General features: G+C 41.1%; 1 protein-coding gene across 5 annotated transcripts in view; it reads right to left on the bottom strand.

Annotated features, from left to right (window-relative positions):
* The window catches only part of EPHA6 (EPH receptor A6), an 875,247-nt gene that overhangs the window by 28,113 nt on the left and 824,512 nt on the right, over nt 1-22,622 (bottom strand). For all 5 annotated transcript variants that reach the window (XR_010599810.1, XM_005283660.5, XM_005283661.5 and 2 more), the window contains one exon: nt 7,179-7,328. Coding sequence is in view for 4 of the 5 variants with exons in the window: in XM_005283660.5 (XP_005283717.1) it covers nt 7,179-7,328 (150 nt within the window). In the remaining variant the exon portion in view is untranslated. The remainder of the gene's footprint in view (nt 1-7,178; nt 7,329-22,622) is intronic.

The following is a 22,622-nucleotide window of genomic DNA, read 5'->3' as shown; positions in this document are numbered from 1 at the left end:
CTGTCACAATATATATATATATGAAATTACAGTGTTAGATAAAAATACCAGGAAAGTGATACTCAAGGATTGGCAGGGGCGGGAAGATATGTTTTGAACTGAGGTATGAAAAGAAATGGACAGATCAGATATAGGGAAACTGTTCCATTTAGGGGGAGCTGAAGAGGAGATGGCTTTGTTTAGTAACTCTGTGAGACGGCTGAAAGTGACAAACAGGCCAGTGCTACATAAGTGGAGAGAGCAGGAAGGAAAGCAGAAGCAGACAAGTTCTGTGAGAGGTCAGCTGGAGTGAGTTCATGAAAGGTTTAAAAACTGAGACTGGAATGTTTACTAGATCCTGAAATGAAAAGGGAGCCCGTGGAGCTGTTGAAAGAAGAGAATGATGTAGTTATGCTTCTTTGCACATAGAGGGAAAGCAGCAGCTGTTCCAAGGACAACAACCTATATACAATGTCCACTGAAAAGTAAATCATGATATTTACAATAATACATTGGCGTTTGTGAGAAATATACCTGTTGAAAGCATGCACTCTGCATTAAAGTGACATTTTATATATTTTAGTATAATTATACATACACATACATTGCACATATAATCAATACAGCAGGCAGAGTGCACATTACATTATTTACAATGAAGCAATGCTTTATAACTGTAGCTTCTGTATTTTCAATCCTATTAGCATGGGACTCTAGCTTGCGCTCTTTCTGAATTCTGTTTATGCTGCAGGCACTATGCTAATAACAGTAATGAAGCTACATTCACCTTGTGGTGCAGAGGGAAGAAAGAGCATGGTAACTGCACTCAACTGGGCCTGAATTTTTAGAAAGAAGAGCTGAGCAACAGAGCATTGCCCTCCTGTACACTGGTAGAAACCTACTGTGCATAAACAGCACGTGTTTAGAGCTGTATGGGCAATTGGGATTGCGGTGGGGGAAGTTTTGAACCACTCAGCAATAGCACTAGTTGATATGCTTTACTCACAAGTTAGCATAATTTGCCACAGAGATCTTCCAATCTGTAGCTTCTTCCACTTCCTACATGCTTGGGTGTAATGTGCACAGATAGATCAGAGACTAATGGGGGAGCTGGCTGCGCTGCCTGGGGTATGAACCAGGAGAGTGTGTGCAGAGGGACAAACGTGTTACAAGTGTCCTGGAAATTGCAGATTTTGGCCTCAGATTTCTTGCAGGTCCTCAGGTTCCATGTGAGTAGGAGTCCCTGCCCCCCTAATTCATGCTGCTATCCTTCCTCTCAATGGGATAAACAGTAGATCATTTCCAGGAGTTAGTCCAAATGGAAATTTTCTTGAAATTTCCGCCTTCCATGCTTATTTTCAGGAGAATAAACTCTGTCCATAGAGGAGAAAATGTCAGCAACTGAAATTACCACAATAGTGGATTATTTATGTCTTCCGCAGCAACAGAGTCATCAGAATCCTTTCATTCTGCGCAATAAACATGTATTTTTCCACAACAACCATTTCATTATCAAACACAGTTTTCTCATTAGGTAATATGGCCAACCCAAACTCAGGCTGATAAAGCCTTTTTACCTCACTCCTCACCCTCTGTATCTATATACATATGTAGGTGTTCAAATCTCTCTGTATATAGAGACAGGGAGCTATAATACACACCACACGTGAGGAATTGATAACTATTGATAACTGTAGGAAGGAAAGGAAACTACTAAGTGGATAGAAGAACAAAGAAAGAAGCTCTGTAAGTTTTTCATAAAGGAGGTCTTGCTGGCATGGGAAGCCCCATTGCCAGGTCCTTTATAAAGAGGGAGAATCCTGCCAGAGGAAGGATACAGCCTCACAAAATGTTTCCTAGGACTCGGAGGCCAGTTGACTTTATGCCAGTCTTGGATGTCACCCATCCCAAAAGTTTAACAAGAAATGTTAAGTATCACCTAATGCAATGAATCAAAAATGATTGCAATTGCGTGGCTTCTATTCTAAAAAGCAGGAAGAAATAGAGGTCTATCAGAAGTAGCTACAGAAAACTTAGTTACTTACTATAATAGTAGGTAGATTTTAATGGATACCCGTGACTGAAGCTGCAATCTTTAGCTGCTCAGAAAAACAGATATCAGCCTAATATATTACTGTACTTGTTGCAAATGATGTGTTTCTGAATGGTGTTTTTACTTTCTAGGTCAGAAGTAAATGTTCCACACCTTTTATTAGGCATAAAACATTCAACAGTCATGCCAATACAAAGCTGATGAGGTTTTTCTGAAAGACATTATTTTTAAAAGGATTTAATTGACATTTATATTTTCTTTGACCCATTACATTTTATAATTTCTTTGGTAGGGAGTCAAGGTCCATTAATTTTATTCTCTTGTTCAAAAGGAAAATTTCAGTATACGTAGAGATGTAGACTACTGTTGAAATAATTATTAACAATTCTATTATTAATAGCATATATGGCACTTTTTATCTTCAAAGCACTATATGAACATTAACTAATTAATATTCATAATACCCCTGTAAGGCAAGTATTATTATCCCCATTTTACAGATAAAGAACCTGGGGCAAAGAGATGATGCAAGTTTGCCAAACTATACAGTAGGAGGCAAGTGTCAAAGGCAGGCCTAGAACTCTATAGAGTCCCTGCCACCCACTCTCCCTGCTTCTGAACAAGAGGGATTAGGCATACATATAGCTGAGAACAGAAGGCCAATCTTGGTAAGGTACAACATCTAAGGCAGGGGTGGGCAAACTTTTTGGCCCGAGGGCCACATCTGGGGGTGGAAATTGTATGGTGGGCCATAAATGCTCACAAAATTGGGGGTTGGGGTGTGGACTCTGGGGTGGGGCCAGAAATGAGGAGTTCAGCGTGCTAGAGAGGTTTCCGGGCTGGGGCAGGGGTGCGGGTGGGGGGGTGAGGGCTCCAGCTAGTGGTGCGGGCTCTGGGGTGCAGGAAGGTGGGACCAAGGGGTTCGGAGGGTGGGAGGGGGATCAGGGCTGGGGCAGGGGGTTAGGGTGCTGGAAGGGGTCGGGGTGCAGGCTCCAGGTGGCGCTTACCTCAAGCAGCTCCCAGAAGCAACAGCATGTCCTCTCTCCGGCTCCTATGTGGAGGCGCGGCCAGGCAGCTCTGCGCACTGCCCCGTCCGTAGATGCTGCCCCTGCAGCTTCCATTGGTCGCAGCTGCCGGCCAATGGGAGCTGCGAGGGCGGTGCTTGGGGCGGGGGCAGCGTGCGGAGCCCCCTTGCTGCCCTACATGTAGGAGACGGAGGGGGGACATGCTGCTGCTTCTGGGAGCCGCGTGGAGTGGGGCAAGCCCCAGACCCCACTCCCCGGCAGGAGCTCGAGGGCAGGATTAAAATGTCTGAAGGGCCGGATGTGGCCCCCAGGCCATAGTTTGCCCACCCCTGATCTAATGAGACCACATTTGACTTTTAGGGAGATAAAATGTGGAAGAAGCTGGAAGACATTTTTTTTAAACCCCTTTTAATATTCTTTTCTGTAGCTAGTTTAGGGCTGGTGAAAGTGTCAGATTGATTCTCCTGGAGTCCTACCTTCTCTGTCTACAGAACAGACATAGAAAAGGCTGCAGCAGTCAGTGGAAGCTTCCCCACATTGGCAAATCAGTGTTCAATTGCTCTCAATCTGAAATGATAATAGGTTTAGCTCAGTCTTCATAACAATTTTGTCCTTGGACGAAGGGTGCTGGAATCTTTGTAGAAGTGTGTGTGTGAGTGTGTATATGTGGGGGAGAGGGGGGCGCAAAGGCCAAAGGGCCCCCTCTCTCTCTCTGTGGCTGGCTGCTCCGGTGGTGAGCCCACTGCCCTCTCTTTTGGTGCCACATCAGCCCCTGATGGGTGAAAGCTGTAACTGCAGTGCCTCCCTGGCAGAAGTTATCATTCTGCAGGAGACACGAACTCTGCACTTATGTTTCTTCTGTTAAAAAGTGGGGGCCATGGTCCCCTGGCTCCCCGATTCCGGCACCGGTGCCTTGGACTCTCCATTAAGACTGCCAACAAAAAGATTGATTAGTGCTAACTGTGCTTCTGGTTTTCGGATGTAAACACTTGACCTGCAGGAACTGGACTGAAAGCATCAATTTATTTCACTCAGTTCATCAAGCAGAAATCAGATAGTCAAAGCCAGACTTTCTCTCTCTAAGTGATGTAAATGTTGAAAGAGTTCATCAGTGGGTTTTGTGGATGAGAGTTAGAGTTAGTGAAATGTGTATGGTGAATTTTTACATGTCAATATTGTTGTTAAGTGAGCGAGAAGGTTTATTCAGTTTGCTATGGCAGTTTTATGCATATTCAATCAATCCATTAAATATTATTTTTTTCTGAATATCCAAATTCTGTAATATGTAATAATTTTTACAACGGCCTCTAATAGGTGTCCCAGAAGAGCTCATTCACAGCTGTTCTGTAAACTGAATGCATCGGACATAAATCTTCCTTTCCTCACACGGTATTAGTGAGCTAGACTCTTAGCTCAATCTGTTCATCAGTACAATAGTTTCCTCAGAAAGCTCAATATCTAATCTAATGTTTATTAATTAAGCAATAAGACATGACAGATTGTGCAGCAACCCTAATTAATGGACACCTCTGGTGCCTGACGCACATCCAAGAAGTGCATTAATCAGCATTACCACAGATCTGAAATGACACAACACAATAATAAAATGGTTATTTACGGAAACAAGTCACATTTCTCAAATCGAGTAAGTTTTTAAGAATACATATTATGCTGTTGGTAATGTTACAAAATGTATGGTCAACATTTTCAAATCTAGGTGCCTAAAGGTCAGCTCCTAAATTCATACTTAGGCAATTAAATAGAAGTTGCCTGATTTTCAAAGGTGCTGAGCCTCTACAGTTCCCAATGACTTAACTAGTATTTATGGGTGCTTATAATTTCTGAGAATTAGATCACTTTTATTCAGATGCCTAAATATCACTTGATCAGACTAACTGTAGACTCTTAGGTTTGAAAATGTTGATCTATGTAAATACTTTCCTATATGCTTGTGTAGGGTGATCTGTGACAGCGAATTAAAAAATTCTAACAATTTTGACCACCGGTGCTGAAGCCCACAGTAGCCAGTCTAGAAAGGGCATTTTGTATATTAACAGAGTATGACTTCTTATTTTTTTCTTGTTGCTCAGTGAAGACCCAACAGGCATGAGGTGAAAGCTATCTGGGACATGGGTTTGGCCAACTGGAGGCCAAGTACTATAACTGTCACTTAAAAAAACGTATTGCAAGATTTTCCAAAACAGTCATAATAGCTGATATCTTTGCAGATCTGTAAAAATAAACTATTTCTGAAGTGATGTAAATGGTGGTATCAGCTAGATGTAGGTAAGTGGACATAAGGAGATACATTTACACACTAATGTAGCAGAAATATGGAGAATAGCAGGAAAAGCAACTAACAAAGAGAGTGTGGAATGGTGTCAGAAAAAGGTCCCAACCTTAATTTGTTAATATTTTTTTTCTGCTGTATCTCCTTCCATCCTTCGGTATCTAGGGTATGCTTGTACTGTCTTTCTGATGAGCGAGTAACACCACCATATATAACACCTCTGAATTTGGTTTAGAATGTCAGCTCATGTAGCTATTGTCCTTTTTTGTTAAAACAGGACCTGTGATTCTCCGTATTTATGCAAGACTTGTCAGCAAAAGTTTGCACGGTGTCTTTTATACATCTGCTCTGTGCACACTCCCCCTACCCCCACTTCCCTCGCCAGAACTACAGTATCACTGACTTTTGGGAAATTCATATTATTTCTGTAAAACAAATTCATGCCTACTTAGAGTTACTTACTGTGCTAAAACATAGGCCACAATATGCTGCAAAGGTAGGTTTACATACTGCATGTCTAACTATTTGGAATTTTCCAACGCAATTTAAAGCCACTGAATGTTTGGAATGTCACATTTACTTCTTGTTAACATCTTGATCAAATTAATGAAACTTCATCACATTATATTGGGAAAGACATATTGTTCTGCATCCCAATGATACATGTTTTGGTACAGCATGATGATGATTATATGGCAGTATTGCCATGACTGATTTTTTTTTCTGCTGGAACATTCTGAAAAAATTCTGAAAAAAGTGGCTTCCTTAATAAAAGTACCTCTGTCAAACCTCTTTTTGACAAATCAGCCTGAAACTAACAGAAGTTGTCAATCAGCTTGGAGTGACAACATCCTTGCAATAATGTAAAAAATAATCATCTAGAAAAGTTTTGTGATACAGAGATATATCTACACTATGCAGGGCATGAGGAGTGATAAGAATGTGTAGTAAGAAGGGGTGGCTGTCATTCTGCACCATGACAGGGAGATTGTTTCTTGCGTGAGGCTTTGACATGCTGTTCCAAGCTATGGGGTGCCATCCTCAATTGCAGTACTTGTGGAAAACTTAACTTGTGATAAAAATTGCCCTATCTCTTTCAGTGCTGCAGTTTACAGGACAAACTTTCAACTTCCTTAGAAGATAATGTTTGTTCTAGTTAAGAAGAACATTTACGGTACATAGTTGAAACTTTTTTTGAGCAAATGGCAGAGAAAAATATATCACTTTATACCTTTACACTGTCTTGTACAAAATGTAAAACTACAGGTAGTTTGTAAAGAAAACATTGTATATTAATTATTAAAAAGCAGAACTAGAAATATTCTTCTCACGGCAGCTTCAAATTGTATCCCATTAGCCCCAGACGTGTTTTGGGATTCACCACCTAAAGTATGTTCATTGAAGGGCACCATCAGGGCGCTGTAGATAAATTGGACCAAACTGATCACTGGTATAACACCACTATTCATGGAGGAATTGAAATATTACTTTGTTGAGCAAACTGTATCCTCAGGTGTAGGCACAAGGCTCCCACTGACTTGGATCGAAGCTGCACACATCCGAGCCCAGAATCTGGCAAACTGATTAGGACTTTTTGTGGTGTGGCTTTAGCCCTTCCAGGAAGCCAGTCAAAATTTTACTTATAGAGAGGCAGATCCTCAGCTGGTGTAAAACAGCAACATTTCATTGAAGTCAGTGGAGTTAAGTTGATTTATACTAGCTGAGGATCTGATCGAGAAAGTAAATAAGATAGCAAAAAATGATAGGGGTAACAATCATTTGCAAAGAACATTTAATCAGAGTGAGGAGATCGGTTCCATGCAGTACTTACATCCTGATTAGACATCTCCCAATATGGTCTTTCTCCATAGGACATCACTTCCCACATGACAATCCCATAGCTCCATGCATCACTTGCTGAAGAGAACTTTCTGTAGGCTATAGCTTCAGGGGCAGTCCATCTTATGGGGATTTTTCCACCCTGGAAGACATATTAAAAACTTCTCAGTCTCACTAGAATACAGAACTGCAAGTACCTTAAAAATAAATAAATAAATAAACCCTCTCACTGTTGAGGTTCCATATTCTGCTGTCTGTGAAATAGACTGACAATACAGTTTTGCCTTGGCAATTTACTATAAATGACAATGTTGGTATTGGTGGCCCGTGGTATGCAGAATTTCAGACTAGATGATCTGGTGGTCTTTTCTGGCCTTAAACTCGATGACACTACTATTGCAAAAAGCATTTGCAAAAATTTGATTACCACAGTTCAAATATATACCCTCTAACAAATTCACACTGTGGAGATCTTTTGCATGGTGATATATTTATACACTATAATCAGTTATATTTTATCTATTACATTTTGTATCTGGAAAATTCTTTTGCATTTTTAAGAGTAAAATGAGTTTTTTCCTGATGCATTCCTTCAACAAAAATCTGTGTTAATTATCACTGATTAGAGGAGCTCCTCGAAAAAAAGTTTATTTCTTGAAAGTAGTGTATTCATAGTGCCACTAGATGGCAGAATGGGCCAGTCAGAAGAATTGAGAACTAATCCTAGCTGTTTTTCAATGTATTGAGAATAAAGATTGTTCAGTGTGAACACTATTTCTGGAAGAAAGAAAATAAATTAATTACAACATAGTTTTGGATGCTGAAGAAAAGTCAAGCAGTTTTTAAAAAGGAAGCAAATTTACACTGTTAATCTAGTTTGTTATGTGGAAAATTATTGGTCAATAACTTGTCAAGATGATGATGACTCATAATGCCATTGCTGCATCAGAAAGTATTGCAAGGCAAAAATATATGCATGTGGGCATCTTGTTTGAATGTTATTATTCCCTTTATTAATTATAATCGCTGTGACAAACCAATGTAGCTAGTTAATGTCGTTATGGTTCATAAATGATTATAGCTAAGATGCTCTTTGTGGGGTTTATATCTTTTTATTTAAGCACTATGGTTTTGTAAAAGACTTAGGCTATTCAAATTTGGCCTAACTCGGTCTACTCTAAAGTCAATGGCAAAACTCACTTTGACTTTAACAGGAGCAGAGTTAGGTCACTAATGCTGAATTGCTTTTTAAAATCTCATGCTCTATCCCATTTATTTAGAGCTATACTGAGCCATTTAGGCACTGTGATTTTAACCTGGGGTGCTAGTATTGATTTTTCCTTGGACCTTGTGAGGATGAACAAAGGAAAGACATCTTCCATCCTTGGGGCCACAGAAAAGACAGAAGGCCCAACACAGAAGTTAACATATTTGGGAATTGAATTGGATACAAGGCAGCATGTATCACAGCTACCCAAAGAAAAGCTAGATAATATAAGGCTGTTGATAAGGGTACTCAAAGGTTCTAGGAAAGTTATACTAAAATGGTTTCAGGTGATCATGGGGCACTTAAACTTTGCATAGAGAGAGGTGGTGCTGGGTAGAGCCTCATAATTTTGTCAGGGTGACCATAGAAATGAGGGAAGATTTGGAGGTATGGGAAACATTTTTGGAACAGTTTAGTGGGCTAACAATCTGGTGATCCAATTGGATACTGGAATCGGAGCTTCAGGTAGAATTGGATACCTCGGAGGGAATCTGTTGTAGACCGTATTACCAAGGGAGCACAGAGGTAGCTTGAGTAGTGGGCAATGCAGGTTACAACAAGAGATGTCCCATTTGAGTTTTCCACTAATACTGGTGGCTTCCAATATGTAGGGCCAGCAATTTAGAAATAAATGGGTTTGTTTTTGGTACAACATTCAGGCAGTAGTCACATTATTACCTGGCAGTCAGCATTGGAGGGTTTTGACTCCCAGTGAGTCCAGGCAATTGGGCACTGGAAATTGGACTGTTACAGGACCTGTGCTCCCTTTGATGGGTGACTGGGGAAGGCAAAGATGAGCTAATGTTGTCTGTCTGTGATTGCAGGAGACATCAGAGACAAGGTTGATGTTTGGATTTTCAGGTCCCCTATTGTGCATTGGGCCCACACGCAGGCAGCTAGGTTGGCAGATGGACTGCAGCTAAGCTTCAGGGCTGAGGGTGTCTGCCTTCAATGGTTTGGCAGAAGGGGCTCATTCTGGAATCAGCTCATGTCTCTTTTGCACTTATTGATGGGTGAACTATACCCACCTAATGTCCTAGTTATTTATCTCGGGGAAAATGATTGAGGGGCCTGCAGGATTCAGAGGGACATGGGATAGATTAGACAGTCACAGCCAAACATGAAATTGGTTTGGTTAGAAATACTCACGAAGCATGTATGGCAGGGAGCCATCAATCTTTTTGGATGCAGGTGGCTCAGGGATTACACACAGGGACATCCAGTACAATGTGCTGGAGGCTTTTAAGGGATGAAGGAGTGCACTTGTCTGGGGCTGACATTTTGGCTGTGGATTGGATTAGGTAAGAAACAGATCCCACCTGGTACTTAAACCCATCTCTGTGTCGTTCTTTCATTCACCCGTGCACCTTGATCAGTGAATGTTTCTCACTGTTCAGTTATGAGCCTGCCCCCACACAAGTGAGACAGGCAAAACTCCCACTCCTCCTGACCATGAAGAGCATAGGATTGGTTCTTAAGAAGAGACTAAATTTAACATTATTTTGTAGTCCTGCCCTTTTTACATTCACCATTTCGCCTCTCTTCTTAGTTTAGTAACTCAGGCCAAATTCAGGACCTGATGTAACAATGCATGTTAAATGCAAAGGAAAGATTCCCATTAACCTTCTGTGGGTGCTGGATCAGGTTCTCCAGCGCTATGTGCTTTTAACACAGCCAAGGGCAAATTGTGTTCATGTTGACCCTTACAAGTGGGTGCAATATCTGCCTGGATTATGCATGCCAATTGTGGGGGAGGTGAACAGAAGATGTTAGCACTTGGGCTAAAAAGTACAGACTTTACCCTTGAAACCCAGGCCCTGTTGAAGACTTCTTCTTGCCATATGTCCATACACAAATGATCTGCAAAGTGTGAACTCTGCAGGTTTTGAGGGAAGGCGCAAAAGAGGAATTCTCTGTTTCTCTTCCTGACCATGGTTTTTTGGGTGAGAATTTATGTGCAGCTTGAGGTCTGGCCGTAGAGATTTAAAAGATGCTCCTCAACCCTATATAATACAGATCTATTCCCAATTACTGACTTTGGTTAAAACAAATTTCTTCTCAGAGGCTAGTATCGACTGACGTCCAAAGCCTTTTTTTAGATATTAGTGGCCAGAAAATGGATACAATCCAAATACAAGCCTTGAGACATCAGAACAGCAGTGAGAAATATACTACTATAACCGAGAATAAATGACATGCTACTAATCTGAATGTTCAGTGTGTTAATTTAAAGCTCTATATCATGTAGTGAAACATATTCATAAATTGTTCTAATGAGCATACACTTTTAATTTTGTAGAAGTTTAATCAATGGAAGACATTTGTATCTATCATTTATCAGCATTTGAATTTTAATGAATAGTTCTGTTATTAATTACTGAATTTCTATGTTTAGAGAAAACACGCACAAATAATGAGTAGTTGACATTTGGATATTCATAAAATATTCTTTTTGTATGAAATTAGCAACAGAACTATGCATTCAAGTCTGAACGTAGATAATGAATTTATTCATTAAGTTTGATTGAGGGTGGAGATCTAATCATCATTCCTTCATGAATCTGATCACATACCCAGAAAATATACTCAGAAGAGGTCACAATTGTCACTTTGAATAGCATTCATAACAAAATTTGATTCTTCATATAACTGACTTTTTAAAGAATCTGATTAGACTACCAAAACTAGCTTCATCATACAGCTTTACTGACTGGTTCCTCTGGGACTGGCTCCTAGAATGTGAAAATAAGAATGGAGAATAAAATCTTAACAAAATTCATGGAAGTTCATTTCCCTTGGCACAGTATGTGCTCAATGTTGTAGCATAAAAGGAATTTCCTGGGATACCTAATGGCAAAGGGAAGCAAATCCTCTTAAATTCACACAGTAGACTCAGCTTACACATAAGCCATTATAAGCAAAAATGTATATTTCAATACTTAGTTATGTTTGCAGAATATCTTTTATGCAAAAAAGCTGTTTTATTTCTTGGGAAGAAATCTGAAAGGTTGAGACCTCAATATGACTAACAGTAAAGGCTGATATAACTAAAAAGAACTATGAGCCATTCATGCATAATAAGACGCATAAGCTTCAGGATAGCTAAAATGACACTTCAAGTTCATGATGAGAGTAATAAACAACACTATTATTATTGGGCATTTCTTTTTAGTTGTCACCTAATTGAAAAAAAATTTGAACACAATATTGTACACCAAGTGAGCCAGCTTCAAATTAAAATAATGTATACATGATCTAAATTTAACTACTCTAGCGGATTAATCAAAGCTGTCACAGTTTCCTAGTCCAGAAAGCCTTTACACAAGCAAGCACTTTTTTTTGTTAAAAACCATGTTGCATTTTTGCCCCATCTCTAAAATTTATAATGAGCTCTGTGCCCAGGGCTGGATTTACACCTTGGGCACACCTAGGCCAATGAGAGCTGCGGAGCTGGCGCTTGGGGTGAGAGCAGCATGCGCAACTTCCCTGATTGCCCCTGTGTCTAGGGGCTGCAGGGACATGCTGGCCACTTCTGGAAGTCATGCAGATCCAGGGCGGGCAGGGAGTCTTCCTTAGCCCCGCTGCACCACTGACTGGACTTTTAATGGCTCGGTCAGCACTGCTGACTGGAGCTGCCAGGGTCCCTTTTTGACCAGGTGTTCTGGTTGAAAACCAGATCCTTGGCAACCCTAGCCGGCCTCCCGCCCTGCCGGGACCCAGGAGTGGCAAAATTTGAATTTTTAGGTGCCTCTAGAATGCTGGCGCCTCTAAGCATGTGCCTACTGTGAAATCCAGCCCTGTCAGTGATATGCTAATTTTGTTTTCCTGTAGTAAAACAGCTCTAACGGTGATATTCCATTCCTTATGATTTAGCCTGTTTTTTACTTGCAGCCTTCTGAATAGTGACAATTCCCTGAATTATTCTTGCTTTTAATTGAGTGCCAAAATTCCGCAGTGTGCTGTCAAGACCGTCCTAACAAGAATACAAGTGCTATATTATTCACTTAGTGCACCCGTGCAGCTTCAGAACACACACACACACACACCCTACCTTACAGAGTTGACAAAAGCACAGTGTGCTCTATTAACTAATGATAGAATAAGTTATACATTATACAAAAACTGTCTCCTTCTCAGAGTTTAGACGCCTAAAAACTAAGTAAAAAATGGACACCTTTTTCCAAAACATCCTCTGTCTCATTACACAAACAAACAAACATTATAATTAATGTAATATTTAAAGTTTTTGGAGATCCAGAAGAGCAATGTAACAATACTCTATCCAGGTAGGGTGACCAGATAGCAAGCGTAAACAATCAGGACAGGGGGTGGGGGGGGCGGGTAATAGGAGCCTATATAAGAAAAAGTCCCCAAAATCGGGACTGTCCCTTTAAAATCGGGACATCTGGTCACCCTATATCCAGAACTAGCTCACTGTTGCAGCTACAGCACATTATGCTGCATTCAGCAACGCTGAAGACCAGACTACATTTGTTAAGCTCAAAATTACAGACTGCCTGATGGGGAGACATCAGGAGTGGCAGAGGGGGAAAGAAGCAAGTGTGCTAGCTGCCCTGCCTTTTGTATTCCCTGCTAACCAATCCAAAAAGTGATACTGATGAAAACCTTAGACAACAAGAAAGCAGAGATTTATGAGCTATTACATATGTTAGAAGACATCATCATATGTAACTATCCAAATTATCCAAACTTGAGGCCTTAAAAGCATAATTTGCTCAGTGTTAATACTAATATGAGGTCATGTGTATTTCTGCTACAATGGCCCCCTAATCTCCCTGAGTTGGTAGACTCCCTGGAGTCCCTGTCTGCAGAGTAGGCCAGGGTATTTGTAGCTGTGGAACTCCCTTGTGTACAGAATCCCCCATGCATGTCTCAGGCAACAATAACAACAAAAATCCTATACATACTCCTGGGTCAATTATATTGCTCTGCAGCAGATTTTGTTGGATGAGGCCTTATCCACCTATGACCAGGGCAACTCATGTTCCTGATTTTCCAGAAAAATCCCCCCGCACCACTTTTTGTGTGTGTAAAGACAAGACTAATTTGTATTTCAGTTGTTTTTGGTGAGGTGACAGAGTGTCCCCAGCTATGGAGGTCTGCAGTGTATACTCACCAATCCTGCCACCATGGAACCTAGACCACTGCTCTAATCTGGCATGGCAATTCCAGTTTGCCTATGAGTTATCAATCACATTTGCTTGTGATGTTTTGTAATAATTGTTCATGGCACTCATTCAGTCTCAGCCTTTTACCCCAACCCATATGAGAGAAATAGAACGAAAGGCCCTGAGAATGAAAGGAGAGCAAATACTCAGTGAGGGAACTGAAATTTAAAATATTGAATGCAATTAATCATTCTATATAAAAATCTCATCCCACTTTACCAGAGTGGTGTTTTTGTTTGAAGACATGGATCTATCCACATTTTTCACATGAGAAATCAGTTTGGTCATCTTCAATTAATACCTAGAATCTCTAGTGGACATTTGTCAGCATTCCCAAACCATAATTTAGAACTATTCAGTATTACTGACATTCTTCTACAGAGAGTCCAACTATTAGAATATCAGAGAAGCTATATGTTAGGACGACAAAACTATTCTGGAAAGTTTCCCCAGAGTCTGCCCATATTATGCCTAGCTTCAGCTAGTATTATCAATCATTCATTTTCATGAGAACTGAAATGAACAAAAAAAAACCCTCAACCTAATTTTAAAAATATTGGATTTTTTTTATCTCAAAGGAAGTACCATTTTATTTCAAACATTCTGCTAGTTTAAAAATACTACAGTTGGGTACGTGCAACCTGATTTTTTTTTTAAAGTTGGCCATCCCCTTTTTTGTCTTAAAAATAGCAGGCAACTTCTTAACATAAAATAATTATTCTAGCAAACATCTTATTAACACTTACATTATACATGTGGGCATGTATGAGAAAAGGAAAACTATTTGTGGGTGGAAAGAATCAGCTATTAGATACTACTGTGATGAGTGCCATAGAAACACCAAAGAGAGAGAGATTAGAGGTTCTCACTCTGATCACTGAAACACTTCCAGATGAAGCTGGAAGTTTCACAGGGGTGAAAAAGCATAGTCTTGTGGTTAAGGCATGGAATTATTACTCATAACACCTGGGTTCTAGTCCCAGCTCTACCTCAGTTTTCCTGTTTGACCTTGGGCAAATAATCTCTCTGTGCTTCAGTTCTGCACTTGTAAAATGGAGATAAAAATACTTCCCTACCTCACAGTGGAGGGACTGGGTCCGAGGGTCTTTGTCTAGAGTTCAGCAGATCACTTATCCTTTACCTCACAGAAAATCCAAAGGCATCTAGGACAGTGGGAAAGAAAGGTGCTACTCGGCCTCCTTTTCTTCTTTTTGCTTCATTCTGGATCATTCTCTTTTTGCTCTTGATTGGCAAATATTAGTAGATGATTTGGACTATGACAGGGCTGGAGATTGCAAGCATACCAGACCTCAGTGATGAAAGCAATATTGAGTGTCTCATACGAAATCAAGCTCATAGACGATGCTGGTTTTGTTGACAGCTAATTTGTCATTTAGCAATAAGAACTTGCGGCTGTTTTCTGCCACCCTGCTTGCTGCGGTTCCAGCTCAGGAATATGATAGATGGTTGGTTTTATGTCCCTGGTTGCAGAGCTTTGCCCTAGGACTCTTGGATGCATATCACTTTAGGGTTACCATATTTAAAAAATAAAAAAAGAGGACACTCCACAGGGCCCTGGCCCCACCCCTTTCCCAACCCCGCCCCGCCCCTCCCCCCAACTCCGCCCCTTCCCCAAAGTCCCCGCCCTAACTCCGCCCCCTCCCCTGAGCGCCCCGCATTCCCCCTCCTCCCTCCCAGCCACGCAAAAAGGGCTGCCCGAGCGCTACCAGCTTCACGGTTTGAAGGGAAGCCCCCAGACCCTGCGCCCCCGGCCGGTGCTTCCCCAGCGCAGCTGGAGCCCAGGAGGGGAAGCACCCAGCCGGGGGCGCAGGGTCTGGAGGCTGCCCGGCAAACCATGAAGCCGGTAGCGCTCGGGCTTTGGGCAGCCCCCATGCCTCCGGACCCTGCGCCCCCGGCCGGGCACTTCCCCTCCTGGGCTCTGGCTGCTGTGCTCCTCCCCTGACTCTTTGGCTCTGTTTAAGGGCAGAGCTGCCCGAGCGCTACCGGCTTCGGGCAGCCCCCTGGCCTCTGGACCCTGTGCCTCCGGAGCCCGGGAGGGGAAGTGCCCGCCGGCGGCGCAGGGTCCGGAGGCATGGGGGCTGCCCGAAGCCGGTAGCGCTTGGGTGGCTCGGCTTTAAACAGAGCAGAAGAGTCATGGTAGGGAGCACAGCAGCCGCAGGAGGGGAAGTGCCCAGCCGGCGGTATTTTTCCCGGACATGTTCGGCTTTTTGGCAATTCCCCCCGGACGAGGGTTTGATTACCAAAAAGCCGGACATGTCCAGGAAAAGCCGGACGTATGGTAACCCTATATCACTTAGTCCTGCTGATATACGCCCCGATTCAGGTAGGCACTTAAGTACAGGCTTGAAGTGAATGGGACTACTCACAGGCTTAACATTAGGCATGTACTTAAGTGCATGATCAGGGTCTCAAACAAAGCCAAACCATGTCTCTTGAGCGTCAAGAGGCATACTAGTGGCAGGGCACTGTCCCAGCAGTAGTGCCTGGAGGCATTGTAACTATTAAAGCCTTAATTTAACCAGAAGCACTATGTGCCATGCCTTTACAAAGATCCAGCTAGCACTTCCCCCAGCTCTAACAGCACTGACATGTACATAGTGCTAGTGAGTAAACTAGGATAAACGACTCTGGAAACTGAAGTCTTCTATCAATAGAACTGGTACAGCTTGGTGATTAGCAAGTTTCTCCAGAATACCCCACCAATTTGCCATTTTGCTTTCCTGGAGTCCATCAATACTTTTGAACTGGTTCTTTCTAAAAACCAATTTTATTCTTTCTATGAATGACCCTTTGATTGTTCTCCATCCTTAGCTCAAAGGAATAAAAAAAAAAATCAAACTCGTCTCCTCTCAATATTAAAAATTCTGTCACTTTTTAATCACAATTTTTTTTCTATAAAGTAATAAAAGTCTCCATTACTATTTCCTCTGTACCAAACCATTTTAACATTCAAGAAAAATCCCTTCCCTTTTCTAAAGCACTGATCTTCACTTAGGTTGAAAGATAATAAAAAGTCTGATAAAAATGCATAACTTTGACCCTCAAAATTCACATAAATGCAAGGATAATGAATATTTCTAAACACTTAAATCTGTCCTGCAATCATTTTTCTTTACAGTACACTTTAACAAGCATTATAAAATGGCAAAGATACAGCAGACTACAATATGACTGGCTGATAACATTTCCAACTTGTTTGTGTATCTAATGGGAGAGCAAGGGTCAAACCTCACTATCTAGGGTACCCTCTTTGACAAAGTGCCCATTATTTTCCATTCATTTTAAAAAATATTTCTTTCATTTTAAAATGAACAAAATAGTAGAGATGGGAGAATGAGGAATCCGTAGTTGGAAACCTGATAAAACTTCCAGTGTTTTACAATTAAAAGGCTAGCATACCTTTTTGAGGGAGGGAGACAGATTTTTAAAAAAAATCTTTTTCAAAGTTAAATTGGTCTACACACACAAACACACCCAACACGTTTTGCAAAATCTCTATAGCCCAATCCTGCTCCAAAAGAAATTAATGGCAAAATTCATTGATTTTGACAATGTAGGATTAAGTTCTAACGTTTTGAAATTGAAGCCTTACATTTTTCTAGGATTAAAATTGCTGTAGTGAATTTCACAAATTCAGATGCTTTATTCTAGGCAATGAAAAAATCCTTTTCTTTTCAGAAATCAAGTGTTTCAGAAGCACTCTTCTCTACCAGATTTAGTTTGGAAACTATAATACTACCTGATAATAGTGGAAAAAATGTTATTTTCTTGAAACACTAGTATTTCTGCAAAGATATACCTCTCTTCAAGTAGCATGACAGTAGAACCTCAGAGTTACAGACACCTCAGGAATGAAGGTTGTTCGTAACTCTGAAATGTTTGTAACTGAACAAAACATTATGGTTGTTCGTTCAAAAGTTTACCACTGAACATTGACTTAATACAGCTTTGAAACTTTACTATGCAGAAGAAAAAATCTGCTTTCCCTTTATTTTTTTAGTAGTTTATGTTTAACACAGTACTGTACTATATTTGCCTTTTTGGGTCTCTTTTGCTGCCTGATTGTCTACTTCTGGTTCCAAATGAGGTGTGTGGTTGACTGGTCAGTTCGTAACTCCGGTGTTTGTCACTCTCAGGTTCTACTGTAATTTCAGGCTGTCTGCCAACTCATATTACAGCAACCAATTTCATGAAAGCTGCACATACAGAGTTCTTAAACCTGCATGCCCCAAACCTACCTTACTCAGACAAGTAATCCTCAGTGGTTTGAGCATTGGCCTGCTAAACCCAGGGTTGTGAGTTCAATCCTTGAGGGGACCACTTAGGGATCTGGAGCAAAAATCAGTACTTGGTCATGCTAGTGAAGGCAGGGGGCTGGACTTGATGACCTTTCAAGGTCCCTTCCAGTTCTAGGAGATAGGATATCTCCATTAATTTATTTATTATTTACTCGGCACTGGTTAGGCTGCAGCTGAAGTACTGGGTCCAATTTTGGTCACCAATGTATAGAAAGGATATAGAGAAACGGGAAAGGATCCAGAGGCGAGTGACAAAGATGATCAAAGGGGTGGAAGGCAAGCCATATGAACAAAGGCTGAAAGAACTGGGTATGTTTTGTTTGGAAAAGAAGATATTAAGGGAGGACGACAGCGGTTTTCAAATACTTGAAAGGCTGCCATAAAAAAGATGGAGAAAAATTGTTCTCTCTTGCCACAGACGGCAGGACAAGATGCAATGGATTCAAACTACAGCATAGCAGATTTAGATTAAATTTCAGGAAAAAATTCCTAACTGTAAAAATAGTAGAACAACAGAACAGACTGCCTAGGGAGGTTGTAGAAGCTCCTTTGCTGTAGGTTTTCAAAAGGAGGCTGGACAGCCATTTCTCTTGGATGGTTTAGACCAGAGGTAGGCAAACTACGGCCCGCAGGCCACATCCAGCCCGTGGGACTGTTCTGCCCAGCCCTTGAGCTCCCACCCGGGGCGGCTAACCCCCAGCTCCTCCCCTGCTGTTCCCTCTCCCCCGCAGCCTCACCTCGCCCTGCAGGAAGCGCTCTGGGCAGCAGGGTTGTGCGCTCCTGCCGAGCAGCTACGGCTGGGTGGTGTGGCTGCCAGACATGCTGCTCTGAGCGGCATGGTAAGGGGGCTGGGGCCGGGGGGGTTGGATAAGGGGTGGAGGTCCCGGGGGACAGTGAGGGGACAGGGAGCGGTTGGATGGGGCGGAGGTTCTGTGAGGCGGTCAGGGGATGGGGAGGGGTTGGCTAAGTGTGGGAGTCCCGGGGGGGCTGTTAGGGTGTGGGGGTGTGGATAGGGGTCAGGGGATGGGGAACGGGGGGGGTGGATAGGCATAGGGTCTCAGGGGCCTGTCTTGGGGTGGGGATGTGGATAGGGGTCAGAGCACTCAGGGGACTTGGAGCGGGGGGGTTGGATGGGGGTGGGGTCCTGGGGGCGGTTAGGGGCAGGGGGGTCCCGGGAGGAGGTGGTTAGGGGACAGGGAACAGGGGGGGTTGGATGGGTCTGAGGGATGCAGTCAGGGAGCGGGAAGTGGGAGGGGTCAGATAGGGGGTGGGGCCCAGGCTGTTGGGGGAGGCACAGCCTTCCCTACCCGAACCTCCATACCATTTTGCAACCCCAATGTGGTCCTCAGGCCAAAAAGTTTGCCCACCCCTGGTTTAGACACAACAAATCCTGCATAGTGGCAGGAGGCTAGACTAGATGACCCTAATGGTCCCTTCTACCCCTATGATTCTCTGATTACAGAATCAGGACCCCAGTGTCAACTGATGTACAGTGTTGTCTGCCTGAGTCTCTACATAGCCTGAAACAACAGCTCTGACTTGTATTAACTGCTCCATTCATCTCAATAATTTTTAACTGAAATCTAAAGATGACAATTTAAATATCAACATTAATTATTTCACTTACCTTGCTGCCATAACACCCAAATCTCACCCCCTGTTCCCTCTAAATTCTACAGTGCAGTTATAAGTTGTCATTACAAAATTTGCACCGTACTGAAAGCCGGGACAGAGTAAAATAAATCAAATTTAAATGCAAAATTAACACTAGGGTTACTGTAGTTACTGCATTATTCATTTTCAATTTAATTAATTCAAAACCTTCATTTTTTTTTACTTAAATGAAGCTGGGACAGAATTTCCAATCTGCTGCACAAGAATGTTGCAGAATCTAGGCACCTCAGATGCAGAATTTAGATTTAGCTTTCTCCAGAGTACACTGTATCTTGCTTATCTAATGTTTCTTCAAACCTTGATTCTAGAAAGGGGCCAGAAACATCATAAAGAGGAGGCTTGTCAGAGTTCCAGTGCTGTAACCCTGTTGATAATGATCAGAATTACTGTGTGATTAGTCTCATCGTTTCTAAGTATTTTATCACTTTGGATTTGGACTCAGCTGGAATCAGGAAGTGCAAAGGAGAATTAATACAGAGTGATGAATAAAAGATAACCAAACTTTTCTGAACATCAGAAAACGTTCAGTTCAAATTTTGGTGAAGGATCAGATCACTTCTCATTTTAACCTGAAACGGTTTGTCAATTCTTCAGGTTACATTCAGTTCACGTGAACGTAATTTAAGAATTCATCAGAATCAAATACATCTTAAATAAATAATATTTTTATATTTATATTTTTATATTTTTAAAGAAAGAATAATTATTATATATTCTATATTATTTTAAAAATGCACTTTTTGTTGAATTTTAAAAGTTCTGTTTAATTCGGAATACCTCACTATAGGCTGTGTTGATGCAAGACTATGATAACATTGATGGCTCTTTAGTGAGTCATCAGAAATCAGTTTGTTGATCTGAGTCCAGTTGTCTGTATCACAAAAAACACCAACAGTAGGCACTAATTCTGTACCACTGTTGGAAGTCTCAGCACAAGAACAAGAACTGAATGGCTATAGAGACTGACTGACTCTCAGCTGTTCAGATAGCATTCCTGGTCAGTGTTGCAGAATACTAGTGGGGCAGTCGGTGGAGGCTTGTACCGCTATAGCTGTTCTGTGGAGAGAGAACGTTAGTTTCTAGAACCTTCACACTGACATATTCCACCAGAAATAAATTCACTTTTTAAAAAAGATACAAACTCTACCAACTTGCTGGGAATCTTTATCATTCAAATCTCATGTCTCATAATGAACCCAAAGTGTATGTGACTCAGTGGGAAATATTCATATATAGTATTTTTTTTTATTCTATTGTTGAAGTATTCTGCTATGGAGGGAGATATGCTCGACCATATTAAACTCAGCTGGTGTCAGTGCTATTCTACCATTACACAGCATAAATGAAAGTCAACAAATTACTAAAATACTAGAAGGAAATTACGCAAAATACTAGCTTGCCGACTAAATAAATTAGATGCTTCTGAGCAATGTTTCAGTTTGGTTCAATGACATACTGAAAATAGTCCATAGATCGCTGCAGTATGTCACGAGCATATTCTTGAATAGGATAACCATCTGTTTGATGATGAATAATTTGGCATAGAAATAAAATTAAATTTTGCTGTAGACAACCAGGAGGAACTAAATCTCTGTCAGATATTTCAAGAAAGGGCACAGAGTGACTTTTAGTCTGTATTTCACTATCATTCTGACTAAAGCTACTGTACAGGGCCAGATCTTCAGCTGACATACAAAATGGTAGCTCTATTTAAGTCAATGAGATACGCTGATTTACTTGAGCTGAGGATCTGATTAATGATTCTGACAATAACAATGTTTCTTATTATTGTACCTCATGGGCCCAACCTTCTTGAACTTCTTTTAAGTGCCTTGAGACTTTTTAATACCAAACCATATATGAGTTCTGAGACTGGGATACCTTGGCACTATACAACAGTTGAATCTACTGGTCCTCTATGGATGCATAATCTTTTGAGTAATACACTGTCACATTATCTTTCCCTGATGATACATCATATTAAATCATCACCTTAGTGATAATGTAATGACAATAACATATTAGCATAATTTATCATCACTATACATTGCTCAGGGGATATTTCATTGTACTATATAATATATTAGTTGTCACTTTGGTGATATATTGCAGTAAGACATTATAAGAAAAAAATATGGTTTTGATGAGGTTCTACTCAACATTAGATAATATTACCCAGGGATAAACAGACCTCAAGGATGCTTTAATTTAACAGAATATTGAAATACAAAGGCACAGAAGGCACATTTCATAACAAGCAAGATCATACTTTTCTGGTACCAGAAATGCCATTGGTATTTGACCAGCTTTGGTTTATTTTAAGTAGCATTTATTTACAGAAATTGTTACCCACCCATCTTGTCAATGGTGGTTTCATGTACCACCAATCAATTAATATTAAAAAACCATCAGCCAGCTGTGCAAACTTGTTTTGGCCTTTTCTGAAGGGCTCCTGAAGATAGATAAAAACAGGGGTGTTGATTTCATTACAGTAACCACCTAATTCAAAACAGCCTAAAATGTGCTAAGGATGCTTATTTTTCCTTTTAAAAAAAGATTAATTGAAAGAGTGCTAGATTAGCAAAGGCAGATCCTTGTAACCATATGTTCATGGGGAGAATGCTATTTTAAGAATTCTTAGCTGGGAATTGTGCTCTTAGCATTCGGATTTCATGCAAAGAAAGCATGTCCATCTGGCTAAACTATGTCAAAGTTGGCTGGACTCTTGTCTTAGCACATAGGTGTCTGGCAATGACAGATTTATAAAGACAGCCTGAATATATTATAAATGAAGCTTCTGTAGCCAGTCTCTTTTCTGTGCTTTAAAAGAAACATATGGTCTCCATTTCTCCTTGACTCAATCTGTTAACATTTATGTAATGAAAAAGGAAATGGATTTAAAGATTATTTGGGATGGCAGCAAGACCATTTGGATTCCGACAGATACATGGGACACCTACTAGCACAACCGTGCTTGGGATGTCTAC

The sequence above is a fragment of the Chrysemys picta genome, chromosome 1 (genome assembly GCF_011386835.1).
Source record: "Chrysemys picta bellii isolate R12L10 chromosome 1, ASM1138683v2, whole genome shotgun sequence".
In the NCBI taxonomy this organism is placed as follows: domain Eukaryota; kingdom Metazoa; phylum Chordata; order Testudines; family Emydidae; genus Chrysemys; species Chrysemys picta.
This window is presented reverse-complemented; position numbering and strand designations above follow the sequence as displayed.